The sequence below is a fragment of the Microcaecilia unicolor genome, chromosome 8, assembly GCF_901765095.1.
Source record: "Microcaecilia unicolor chromosome 8, aMicUni1.1, whole genome shotgun sequence".
Lineage (NCBI taxonomy): Eukaryota > Metazoa > Chordata > Amphibia > Gymnophiona > Siphonopidae > Microcaecilia > Microcaecilia unicolor.
In genome coordinates, this window is record NC_044038.1 from 126,803,636 (window position 1) to 126,816,648 (window position 13,013).

At 43.8% G+C, this 13,013-nt stretch overlaps 1 protein-coding gene across 1 annotated transcript in view; it reads right to left on the minus strand.

Moving 5' to 3' along the window:
- Positions 1 to 13,013, minus strand: part of LOC115476819 (F-box/WD repeat-containing protein 11-like) — a 323,530-nt gene that overhangs the window by 172,189 nt on the left and 138,328 nt on the right. The window contains 2 exon segments of the mRNA XM_030213393.1: positions 2,026 to 2,116; positions 2,211 to 2,397. Coding sequence (XP_030069253.1) covers positions 2,026 to 2,116; positions 2,211 to 2,397 — 278 coding nt within the window.

Genomic DNA, 13,013 nt, shown 5'->3' on the forward strand with positions numbered 1-13,013 from the left:
GGGTAGTGACCCTCGGCTTTTTACTTTTCAGGGGGAATGGGAACGGGATTTACACTACGCATTCTCTGAGAGGGAATGGGAGGTTATCTGTGGGGAGGTGTACAAAGCCTCCGTGTGTGTATTGGTGCAGGAGAATGCTTATAAGGTTTTAACTAGATGGTACTACACACCGGAGAGGTTACAGAAAATGTACCCGGGGAGTAAGGGGTTGTGCTGGAGACGTGGAACACAGAGGGGGTCATTTCTGCATATTTGGTGGACTTGTCCGAGGGTGGAGGTGTTCTGGCAGGGGGTTATGAAAGCACTTGTTAAAATAACTGGGCAATCGTTGGTTTGTGGTCCTAAGGAATGTTTGTTGGGCTTGTATAATGAACGGGGATCTTGGGAGTTTACTAGATGGCTCCGATGGGGGTATGCCGCAGCTAAGTGTCTAATAGCTCAGAGGTGGAAAAATCCAGACCCACCGACTTTAGGAGAATGGAAAAGTAAGCTGAGTCACCTTATACATATGGAACGCCTCACGGCATATCGTAGGGAGGGGTTAAAACGGCATACAGGGGGATGGGATTGTTTACAGAAAAAAATACGGGATATATAAGAAGCTATGTTTATGCTGTTATGTTATCAATAGTATTGTTGGGGGGTGGGGGGGGATGGGATGTGAAGAGGTAGGCCCCTGCGTGGGCGGATATATGTGCAGTTTGTGCTACTGGTTTTGTTTATTGTTTGTATTTGTGATTGGTGATTATGCTAAATCAATAAAAATAAACATTTAAAGTTTAAAAAAAAAAAAAAAATTCCAACCACCATTTGTTAAGCAGTGGCTCAAGGTTTTAACAGAATGCTAACACTATGATGGACTTCAGCCCTCACTCACATATACAACTCCATCTGACACATTTCACATCTGATATACTAAACTGTTCATGCCTGTATTTTGCATGCTGCTCTGAGCAATTTGATGTTAGGAAACAAATAAATGAAGTCATACATTTTAGGCGGGCTCTAAGGGAGCAGTACTAAACTGATTGGTTGCCTCTGTGGCCTAGTGGTTAGAGTGGTGGACTTTGGTCCTGGGGAACTGAGGAACTGAGTTCAATTCCCACTCTGGGCAAGTCACTTAACCCTCCATTGCCCCATGTAAGCCGCATTGAGCCTGCCATGAGTGGGAAAGCGCGGGGTACAAATGTAACAAAAATAAATAAAATAATAAATAAATAAAAAGCCAGAACTTGTCTCCTCCCTCATATGGCTATCTGAAGCCAGTTCTTCAATGACATGGGCATAAAGAAGCCTCTTCTCTGTGCAATACCTGCCAGTGGGACTGGACGTGCTTATTCCTCAGGAATGCACAAGGAGGAGTAGGAAATGATCCACTGACTCCCAATAGTTGAATGTGCTTTGACCATTGCATATTTGACTGTACAACTTGTCTAGCATGTACCATATATGTCTTACACTCTAAAGGTTGGTATGGGTTTTACTTGTCAGGTACTCTGTTTGTTTGTTTGTTTTTTCTTAGCAATCCTGTATGTTTGATTAAGCCACTATTACTTTTTATTGCTTTATCCCTCTTCATGTTTTAGTTGATTTTTATCAGAAGTGGTTTGGTGAGAAGTCAAAAAATGTGTCCCTTCCTGATGCTTGTCTAATTATGTGCATTTTCATCTACCCCGATGACTGGAAGTCATCCCCTACACCTCCTTGTGCATGTTGGACTTTTTGTAGGGGTTCTTTTCCTGTTTTTGTTCCTTTGAAATGCCATGATCACTGCCAGGTTTAGAATCACATCACTACTGCTGTCTCTCCCCCCCCCCCCCCCCCCCCCCACTCTCCTTTTATGACTGCTACCCAAGAAAAAACAGCCAGGGAATAGAGAAACCAGAATTACCACCAAAATACTAAGAAAATAAATCAAATGCACTCATACTGGAGGTAAAAAGTATTAACCAAAATATCCATAACAGCAATAAATTTGAGATAAGCCAAAAATGGAATTGGCAAGTCACAATACAAAACACATACCTCTATATCCTGGATAATCTTCGGATATAATGATCTGTAAAAGGAATTTGGAGGGCCATCTGTTGGTCTGTTTTTAAACAGATACTGATCCCTATGGATAAAGAAATAAGTATCTAAATTTGGTAAACTGAAAAAAATAAACCTGAAAAACTATGATTGAGCTTCATGGCTGTTCTGACACTTACCACCCCCTTCTTTCTGAAAGTCCCTTCCACAAGGGGTCTGTGCGTACCATTCTCTCAATTAGCTTCTTCCACAGCATACCTTCAGAGATCACTCGCTGCCATTCCTTGCATACCAACTCTGCTGCACATAGAGATCTGGCATCCAAATAGGAAAGGATATTTTCCGCTATGTGATCTAAACCTTGCTCTATTTAAAAAAAAAAAAAAAAAAAAAAAAAACAGGTCACAACTTTTATAGGAAGATAAAACAGTATCCGATATATTTTTGGATGGAATTCCAACAATCAGTACTTCTACTTAGTGTATCCAAATTTTGGATTTAAGGTGGATCAGACCAAACATCGGTGGAGTCCAGCATCTTATCTCTAACATGGCCAATCCAGATTAAAAAATACCCAGCAGGATCCCAAAGAACATTTCTTGTAGCTCACAAGGTTAAGTGGTAGGAATCCAATTTACATGATTAATAGTGGTTTAAGGATTTTTTCTCCAAGAACTGATCTAAACCCCCTTTAAACCCAAGTATTTTAGTTTCCTTAACCCAAGTCTCCTGGCAAGAAATTTTACAGCTGGACTGTGCAGTGAATGAAAACATTTCATTCTGTCTTAAATCTTCTTCCTATTAGTTTCATGGAACATCACTTAGTCCTAGTTCTATTTGCAAGGCTAAGTCATTCCCTGTTTATCTGTTCCACTCCACTTCTATCATATCCTCTTTCGGCCATTTCCTCTCCAAGCTGAAGAGCCCTAACCTGTTTACCCTTCTTCATTGGGAAGCTGCTCCAGCCCGTTCTCGATATCTTTACCAGTTCTGCTGTATCTTCTTCGAAATAGAGTGATTGCATCTTGTGTGCAGTACTCATTATCTTTCTTAACATTCAATTCGATTTCTGGCCAACACCCCAGACCAAGCAAAAGATCTCAACAGGGCTGCACATTAATCGCGATTAACTTGTTAATTATTGCTCGGGATTAATAATTTGCCACGCACAGCCGATCCAGCATCTCTCCTTCCCCTCCCGGATTGCCGACAGCTCTATCCCCCCTCCAGTTTACCTTTTCTTTCTCAGTAAATCTTCGCCCTGCAGCAGCAGTTGTACTGAAATGCTGCCTCAGCCTGCACCAGGCCTTTCCCTCCAACCCGCCTCATTCCCTTCTGATGCAGTTTCCCCGACAAGTTCTGGCTTTTGGGTGACTGTATAGGGAAAGAGGCAAACCAATCAGTTTAGTATTGCTCACTTAGATGCAAGGGAGGGATGGGTCAGAAGGAAAGGCCTGCTGCAGGCGGAGGCAGCGTTTCAATATGGCTGCCGCTGCAGGATGAAGATTTACTGAAAAAGAAAAAGTAAACCAGGAAGGGAGGGGGAGGACAGGCACATCTGAGAGAGAGAGAGAGAATGGATGAAGGCACGGGGGGGGCACATGGGAGAATGGATGAAGGCACAGGGGGGCACATGAGAGAATGGATGAAGGCACAGGGGGGCACATGAGAGAATGAATGAAGGCACAGGGGGGCACATGAGAGAATGGGTGAAGGCACAGGGGGGCACATGAGAGAATGGGTGAAGGCACAGGGAGACGCATGAGAGAGAGAGAGAATGGGTGAAGGCACAGGGAGACGCATGAGAGAGAGAAAATGGGTGAAGCCACAGGGAGACGCATATGAGACAGAGAGAATGGGTGAAGGCACAGGGAGACGCATGAGAGAGAGAGAGAATGGGTGAAGGCACAGGGAGACGCATGAGAGAGAGAGAGAATGGGTGAAGGCACAGGGAGACGCATGAGAGAGAGAGAGAATGGGTGAAGGCACAGGGAGACGCATGAGAGAGAGAGAGAATGGGTGAAGGCACAGGGAGACACATGAGAGAGAGAGAGAATGGGTGAAGGCACAAGGAGACACATGAGAGAGATTATAGGTGAAAGCCCCCTCCAAAGCTACAGTACCTGGTCAATAGCTAGTGGGGTAGCTGAAGCCATGCCAACTGAAGAAATTCGTTGCCCGAGTCATCCCATTTCTCCTCGTACTGCCTCAGGAGCGAGGAAGTCAACAGGGTGCCACCAGCCACCAACGCTTGAACTCCCCAATCATATTCAGTTCATGCATGAACTGAGCATGCTTGGGGAGTGTGCCGGCATCTGCGGTTGGAGGCACCCCGCTGACTTCCTCAATCCTGAGGCAGCACAAGGAAGGGGGGCGCTTTGGCAGTGTTTTTCTTCGACTGGCTTCGGCATCCCCACCAGCCCACCCCCCCATGAACAGCTGGCTATGCAGACTTCAATCGCACAATTAAAAAATTTAATCGAAATGAAACCATACTAAAAATGTGCTGAAAAGCTTAAAACTGGGGAATGAACAACATATACAAAATGTAAAATAAATTCCACAAACTTAAAGGAATTAAAAAAAAAAAAAAAAAAAAAAAAAAGAGACTTGTAACGTCCAAAAGGCAGTTTACTGTCAAACACTGGTCTTCAGTTCCAATTAAGGAGAAAAACACCACACACAAAGAAAGCAAATGTGGTCAAAAAAACTCCAATTAACAAGAGGAAGAAGTAAAACCATATTAGAATGAAAATGATTCAAAACTTATAAACCCTCCACCACTGTGCCTAGGAAGCAAAGGGTGATGGTGGCTTGTTACTCCCTTCTGTGGGGTACTGCAGCATTTTTCTGCTGACCACATATAATGCTCTGGGAAGTGTGCTGTCTGACCAGGTGCCAACATCTAAGTAATTATAGAAAACTGAAGACTCATCAAGCCTACTGATAAGTATTCAATGCTGCTCATCCATGTTGGCACAAATACTGAGAAGACTCCGCATAAGCGTGCGCACAGAATATGGAAGCCGATTGGCGCGTGACAACCAACAAGATTTCAAATTTACCGCCCCTTTAACTGCCACAGGCAGAATAAGTGAAAGAATGTTGTTAGAGAGTACACTGGCGGCGGCGCCGCAGCGGATCTGTAAGACTTTAACACTGGCTGAACGAATAGAAGTTCTTAAAAAATTAGAAAACAAAGTCAAGCATCTATTGCTAAAGAATATGGTGTCAATCCCAGTCATATTTCACGTTTCTTCAAGCAGAAAGATCAGCTTCTGGAAGACTGGCACAACGGAAACAAAAATGGGCGGGAAAAGCGGAGGAGGTAGAAGATGCTTTTCTTCGGTGGTTTTCTCGAGTCAGGAGCAGACAGTTTGCTGTCAGTGGTCCACTGCTTATGGAGAAAGCTAACCAGCTAGCTGAAAGTCTTGAACTAACTGAATTCAAAGCCACTGTTGGATGGTTGGAAAGATGGAAGGAGAGGAACATAAAATTCAAGAAACAGCATGGTAAGAAACAAGACGTTGATGACTTTCGTGCTGAAAATTGGGTTGTTTCAGTTCTTCCTACCATCTTGAATGAGTTTGCACCTCGTGACATTTTCAATGCTGACGAAAACGGTCTCTACTGGCGAGCAATTCCTGATGGAACACTTGCATTCAAACATGCCAAAACTACTGGAGGTAAAACGTTGAAGGACCGACTGACGATCCTTCTTTGCTGCAATATGGATGGGAGTGAGAAGTTGGAACCCCTCGTCATTGGAAAGAGCAAACAGTCCCGTTGCTTCAAGAAAGTTAAGCGACTTCCTGTGTCATATGAGGCTAACGCAAATTCATGGATGAATGGGGAAATTTGGAAGCAGTGGCTAAAGAAGTTAGACACTAGAATGCAGGCACAAAAGCGTCAGATTTTGCAGCTTTGTGATAATTGTGCTGCACACAGGGATAATGCCAGGCTGTCTAACGTCAAGGTGGTCTTCCTGCCACCAAACACTACCTCTCTGATCCAACCTCTGGATCAGGGCATAATAGCCAATTTCAAACAACATTATCGAGCTCTTGTGCTACGTCGTCTGATGAGCATTATGGATGACCAGACTGGCAAGGATAAACATGCTGTTGAACTGGCTCGTAATCTATCACTGTTGGATTCCCTACATAGGCAGAAAGAAGCCTGGAATCATGTTACACAGGCAACCATTGTGAACTGCTACAAGGGGGCAAGCTTTGTAAAGGATGTGGAGAGGGACGAAACAGATGCAGCTGTTGCAAACGCGTCAGATGAACAGGTTATTGACATTCCAGCCATTGTTACTGAAGAGGAGTTTCATCGCTACGTAGCTGTTGATTATGATCTACAAACAGCTGAAGACAGCACTGATGTCGCAATATGCGTCTACACGCAGGCAACAACTGCTGATGATGAAACAGATGATGAAATGAGCAGAGAGGCACATGCTGACGAAATTCAACAACCTCCTCCTGTCACTTTAGCAAGAGCGCTGGAGGGTCTCAACACCGTGTGGGCCTATCTGGAGGCCACTGGATGTCAGTGCTATGACAGTTTTTACCTGGCAGACATAGTCTATGGAACTCACAGACCCAATAGTGTACAGAGGACTATAACTGATTAATTCAAGTAAGCCTAACTTCAGTTAACGAAGACTGTATATTGTACGTATAAACAGTACTGTACATATGTTTATCAGATGTCAAGCTTCTTTGGGTCACAACGGTTAAGTGCACGCTCTGGTTAACTGCATGCATTTCTTTGGTTCCAGACCCTTGCACTTAAGCGGATTGCACTGTATATTAAAAGCACAACATACAAGGCAACAGAACTCCAAAGAGGTGACATTGTGGGTTAATTTGGAAAAGAGGAAATGGAACATTTATACTGGTGTGATATACGGACTAAAGAGTTGCACAGGACAGAAATTTCAACCATCCCAAATGGACTCTAACCCATACCCACTAAGATCCATTCCATCCCCACATTTAATCTCCTCTAATCCTACTCGTACCCACAGGAGTCGATATTATTTACTTGCTCACTCACTGCACTCCGTTTCCTCCCAACCTCAACAGCCTCCCATGCTTTTTTGGGTGGTATTCACTATTCAATCAATGAGTATTCCAAGCCTCAGTCTTGTTGCCTCTGGGCATTCCAAGTCTCCTTCTGGTGCTCCAATTGCCTCTGTGTATTCCAAGCCTTACTCTGGAGTCACCACAGATTTTGACTACACTCCCGTGGGAATCACAAAGTAACTCTTCCATCCCCACGGGAATCCCACAGCATCTTCTTCCATCCCCACGGAAATCCCACAATCCCCATTCCCATACAGGTCTCTAATACAGACCCACAAAAAGGGAATGTGCTATTGCACAGTGACTTCAATCTCACAGATGTCATTTGGGGCATCCCAGCTGCTGTGTCTTCTAGAGGTAAGAAAATCTTGAACTCTCTACAGAGAACATTTGTTTAATGTAAATTTATAGCACATTGCTCAAAGAGATTTTGACAGGGATTACACTTTTCTTTTCTTTTTTTTTAATTCTTCTGCTTATCCTGTTTCCAATCCCAAAATGGCCACCAGGGCCTCTCATGACAGTCTCACAAGGGGATCACTCTTGCCCAGAAGCCACTAGACCACCAAGCCATTTAAAGGTGGGCCTGGGAGGGCCTTTGTGTGGTAGGAGGGCAATATGATCAGCCAGTCTGTGAGACCCACCCTCCCCTTGGGGGGCCGGGGGGGGGGGGGGGGATTTCAGTTGAAAATGCTCAAAACCCGAATCCAGATCGGTTTTCAGCACTGAATCCAACCAAAATCCGGTCAGTCTCTAGCAGACATTGTAGATAGCATACAGCCAATGGAAAGGCTTGGGGATGAAGGGCTGAGAAGCAGAGGAGATCTGGAGAAGTGTCTGTGCTGTAGAAGTGAAGGGGAAAGGTCATAGGTCATGGACTTGATAAAACTGCCTTTTGATACACTACCTTTATACTGCCAATTTACATATCTTATGCAGGTGCTACTGGGCTCACAATCTATTTTTGTACCTGGGGTAATGGATAGTTAAGTGACTTGCTCAAAGTCAAAAGAAGCTGGAGTGGGAACTGAACCCAGGTTGTCAACCCACTGCACTAACCATCAGGCTACCCCTCCACCCCTGAGTGACGTTTCTGCATGTGGTGGTGGGGCAAAAGAGAAATGAACCCCCTCCCTTTCCAAGAAAAGCCTCAAGAAGCAGTTTCAATAGTTGCAGTATACATACGCTGCTTAGATCATGCAGATTCTGGAAATCCAGTGGATTAACAATAAAACATACAAAGCAGATCAGCAATAATGGAAAGAGAAGTAGTAATCATTTGTAATAAAACACTGCTCTTTCCATTACTGCTGATCTGCTTTGTGTGTTTTATTGTTTTGCCTGTTGGCAGACTTTTGCCTCTTGTGTACCTCGATCCAATGGATTAAGGCAGCGCTTCCCAAACAATCACGAAACCCACATTTGGGCTGGCAACATGGGCAGCTGCACCAAAATATGTCATTGTCCTATGCCACCCAGGAAGTCTCTCATCTTTATTCGGTTTCTTATTATACCACCGTTCTAAACTGGCAATCGAAGCCGTTTACAAATACTAGTTACAGAAACCAAGAAAGAAAGTGCAATTCATGACAGGAAAAGTAGGAAAGGGAAGATGTCAAGGAGATCACTATCTACCTAATTATTTCGTTATCCAATTATCTGCCAAAGTCTATTACTCTGTTACCATAGAGGGACCCGATGCCCCTGGAAACACGAGGGAAAATAAGTGGGTTTTCAACATAGCCTTAAATTTTGGGTAAGAAAGTTTGCCACAAAATGATTGTAAGTGAATTCTAAAAGTCATGCATTTTCTGCAGCCAGAAAAATTGGTGTGTCAGCCACAAAGATAGCTCTGTGAGCACTGGATTACAGGATCCAAAGCCCATACGGCTTTACTAGAAAAAAGATTTGTCAGATGAACCTAATCAATTTTTTTGAATGGGTGACAGCGCTGTAGGTGGCATATTTAGTCTTCAGCAAAGTCTTTGAGTTCCTCAAAGGCAACTTATAAACTAAGCACCCTTGATATGGACCCTAAAAATCAAAAAGCTCAGTGGGAAGAAACAAAAAAATGGTGGTATATGGAATTCATGCCGATGAAGGGGCATTACCAGCAATGCTTAAGAGCTCTGTACTTGACCTCATCATCTCAACATTTTGTAAAAGATCTTGTGGAAGAGCCTTCGGGAAAAGCTTGCTTTTTTTTGTTGACACCATATGCACCAGGATAGATATCGGGAGGGGGGAAAATAACATGAGAAACTAGCAAAAAATGCTAGAAACTGAATGTCTATGTTTGGGCTGTAAAAACTTGAGGGAATGGGGAACAGCACAGAGGATACACAGGATCTGGGATAATCGTATCTGATGATCTTAAGGTGGCCAAAGAGACAGATAAGGCACAGCAAAGCTGGAAGGATGTTTGGATGCATAGGAGAGGACTGGCCAGTAAGGAGGAGTTGATAGTGCCTCTGTGTAAGTGTGGCAAAACCTTATTTGCAACACTGTTTGAAGTTCTAGACACTGAACTTACAAAAGAATATAAACAGGAGGGAGTCAGTCCTAGGGGCAGCTATTAAAGTGGTCTGCAGTTTTCAATCATGAAGCATACAGGGACAAATCTAAATTAGAGAACAACATGGGGACAAAGTTGTCCACGTCCCCACAGGCTCTTTCCCCATTTGCTCTGTCCTCATTCTGCAGAAGGCCTCAGACACTTTATCACTCCACGGTGCATCCGCATCTTGAGTATTGTGTTCAGTTCTGGTCACCATACCTCAAAAAGATATAGTAGAATTAGAAAAGGTGCAAAGAAGAGCAACTAAAATGATAAAGGGGATGGAACTCCTCTCGTATGAGGAAAGGCTAAAGAGGTTAGGGCTCTTCAGCTTGGAAAAGAGACAGATGAGGGGAGATATGATTGAGGTCTACAAAATCCTCAGTGGTGTAGAACGAGTAGAAGTAAATCAATTTTTTTACCGTTCCAAAAGTACAAAGATTAGGGACACTCAAGGAAGTTACATGGAAATACTTTAAAAATATTTTTTCACTGAACTAATAGTTAAGCTCTGGAACTCTTTGCTGGAGGTGGCAAAAGCGGTTAGCGTATCTGGGTTTAAATAAAGGTTTGGGACAAATTTCTGGAGAAAAGTTCACAGTCTGCTACTGAGACAGACAATGGGGAAGCAACTGCTTGCCCTGGGATTTTGTAGTATGGAGGTTTTGCCACGATTTGGGTTTCTGCCAGGTACTTGTGGCCTGGCTTGGCCAGTTTGGAAAACAGGATACTGGGTTAGATGGACCATTGGTCTGACCCAGTATGGCTACTCTTATGTTAAGTATAAAAAGGAACAATATTCAGTGCAACTGTTTATAAATCACAAATAGAAAATAATAATAATGAGCAGCTATAATAACTGCCTCCCCACACCACCCTCTCTGCCCTTCCAACCTCAACAATAGCTGACTACTACTACCACAAGAAACACTAATCCACCCTGTTACAATGTCCAAGGGCACAAAATACAACCTGCTCTATATGCCCTAGTGGGGGAGAAATACGCCCTACAAAATCTGTGGATGAATAATAAGTCATCAACAATCTCAGGATTCAGTCTAGCTCTCCTGTCTTCCTCAGCCCATCCTGAAATAGAAAAAGTCTTCTCAAAAGATGTACTGGTAGCAGGAATGCACAGGGTCCCCCATGCAAATTTTGCCAGCACTTTTGCTTGCTTTTTCCAAAAAATCAAAACATTATCTGCATCCAGGCGTGGACTAACAATAATCTGGGCCCTCGGGCAATAAGGATCATTGAGACACCTCCTCCCCCAATGGTAGCCGTTCAGAGATTATCACATTACATAAAACCTCAGGTGGTAATCAGCACAGGTAATATTATAAACCGGAGAACCCGGAAAACTAAAATCTTATCATATGAGGTCCTTTTGTTGCTAAGCTTGAGAAATTAGTAGTAATATGTGAATTAACTATAAAAGGTTAAAGTAAATCCAATTTTGTTTAAACTAAAGCTTCAACTTATGAAACTGAATAAATAAACTATATATGGTGTGCACTTTTAAACGAGAGCTCACTTAATAATACCTGAACAACATAAGCATATCAAATTGTTTGGAAAGATGAACATGGTAAGGAAGAACCCTTCTTTTCCTTTTTCTATTCTCCTCCATAGAAACCTAGAAAGCTTTTGAGCAGTCTCTAAGCCAGTGGTGTAGCTAGGTGAAGCCACAGGAGCCTGGGCCCCTGCAAATTTCATCCGGGACACCCGGTTTTGCTGGCGGGGGTCCCCAACCTCCGCCAGCTGAAGCCTTCTTCAGCGCCGGTCTCACTTAAAGGAGTGGGCACAGGAGGATGAAAGCAAGAGGAGCAGGGCAAGCAATGCAGCTGCATCGGAGACCGGCACTGAGGAAGGCTTCGGCTGGCGGGGGTTTTGCTTTTGCGGGGGGGAGTGACGAGGCGGCAGACTAAAATGTGCCCCCCCCTCCACCTCGGGCTCTGGTTCCCTCTCACCACAAGGTCTGGCTATGCCCCTGCTCTAAAGCAGTCCTGGATTAAAATCACTCTACCCTACATGCTACATTAGGAACTTTTGTCTCCAGCCAAATCTATCCTTGCAACAATGCTGAAAAAAAGAAACCTAGCACCTATAATTTACTCCTCCTGGAATTCTGCATCACTGCGCAGTGCAGAGTTTGTGCAGAATTTCCCAAGGTGCTAGCTTGCTCGGTAGGCTCCCACTCCCTCCCTCCACAGACCAACCTTCATATGCCCTGGTAGTCTAGTGGCCTCTTTGGGGGCCCTCTTGAGTCCCACCGCTCTCTGGCCGGTATACTTCTTTAAAATGGCCACCAAGACCGACTTCAAGCAGTTATTTCGTGAGGCTGCCGCATAAAGTCTCGACAGCCATTTGGATGATGCAGTGATACTGACTCAGAGTGGCTGCAGCAGGCAGGAAAGAGTGGGGTTCTTTCTTGCCCTGAAGAGGGCAGATGCAGCTTCTCAAGTGGTGGGAAAAAGTGGTGTATGGGTGGAGGGGGGCTGGAAGAAAACTAATGGATGGTGTATGGTGTGGTCTGGGTGCATGGAAGGGGGGGCTGGAAAACATATAATGGATGGAGTGTAGGTGCAGGGGGGCTGGAAAAAATAATGGATAATGTGTGTATGCATGGGGCTGGAATAAAACTATGGATGGAGTGTGTGTGAGGTGGGGCTGGAAAACAAATCTATGGATAGTGTGTGGGTGGGGAGGGGCTGGAAAAAAGGTGGATGCTATGTGTGGGCAGGAGGAGACTGTAAAAAATGGTGGATGCAATGCAGGAGGGGGATGAGAAAAAGGTGGATGCTATGGGTGCTGGGAAAAATATGGATGTTTCTGTGTACAAGGAGGGGGGGCTGTAATATTGTTTAAATGATAAATAAACTTGCAGAATTTGCAAATTTTGTGTGCAGAATTTTTATTTTTTTTGCACAGAATTCCAGCAGGAATATTTAAAAAAAGAATTTCTGTGAACAGGGTTGACCTGGTCTCTGCTACACAGCTGCACGAAACAACTATGGAAGAAAAAAATACAGGAAAGCTATTGAACTCAATAAGCAGCTGGAAAAGAAGCAGAGTTTTTAAACTGCATGTAATAAATAGAAATAGATCAAAACAGAGAAAAAAATGATACCTTTTTTATTGGACTAACTTAATACATCTTTTGATTAGCTCTCCAAGGTAACTCTTCTTCAGATAGGAAATAAGCAAATGTTGATAAATATCAGAATATAAAGTGAAACACAGAGGTTTTCCAATGACAGTCTCACAGGAAAAGGGAGGGGGGGGGGTTGGTTAGGTGAGAAACAGGGAGAACTGGATGGATGAGAGACAGA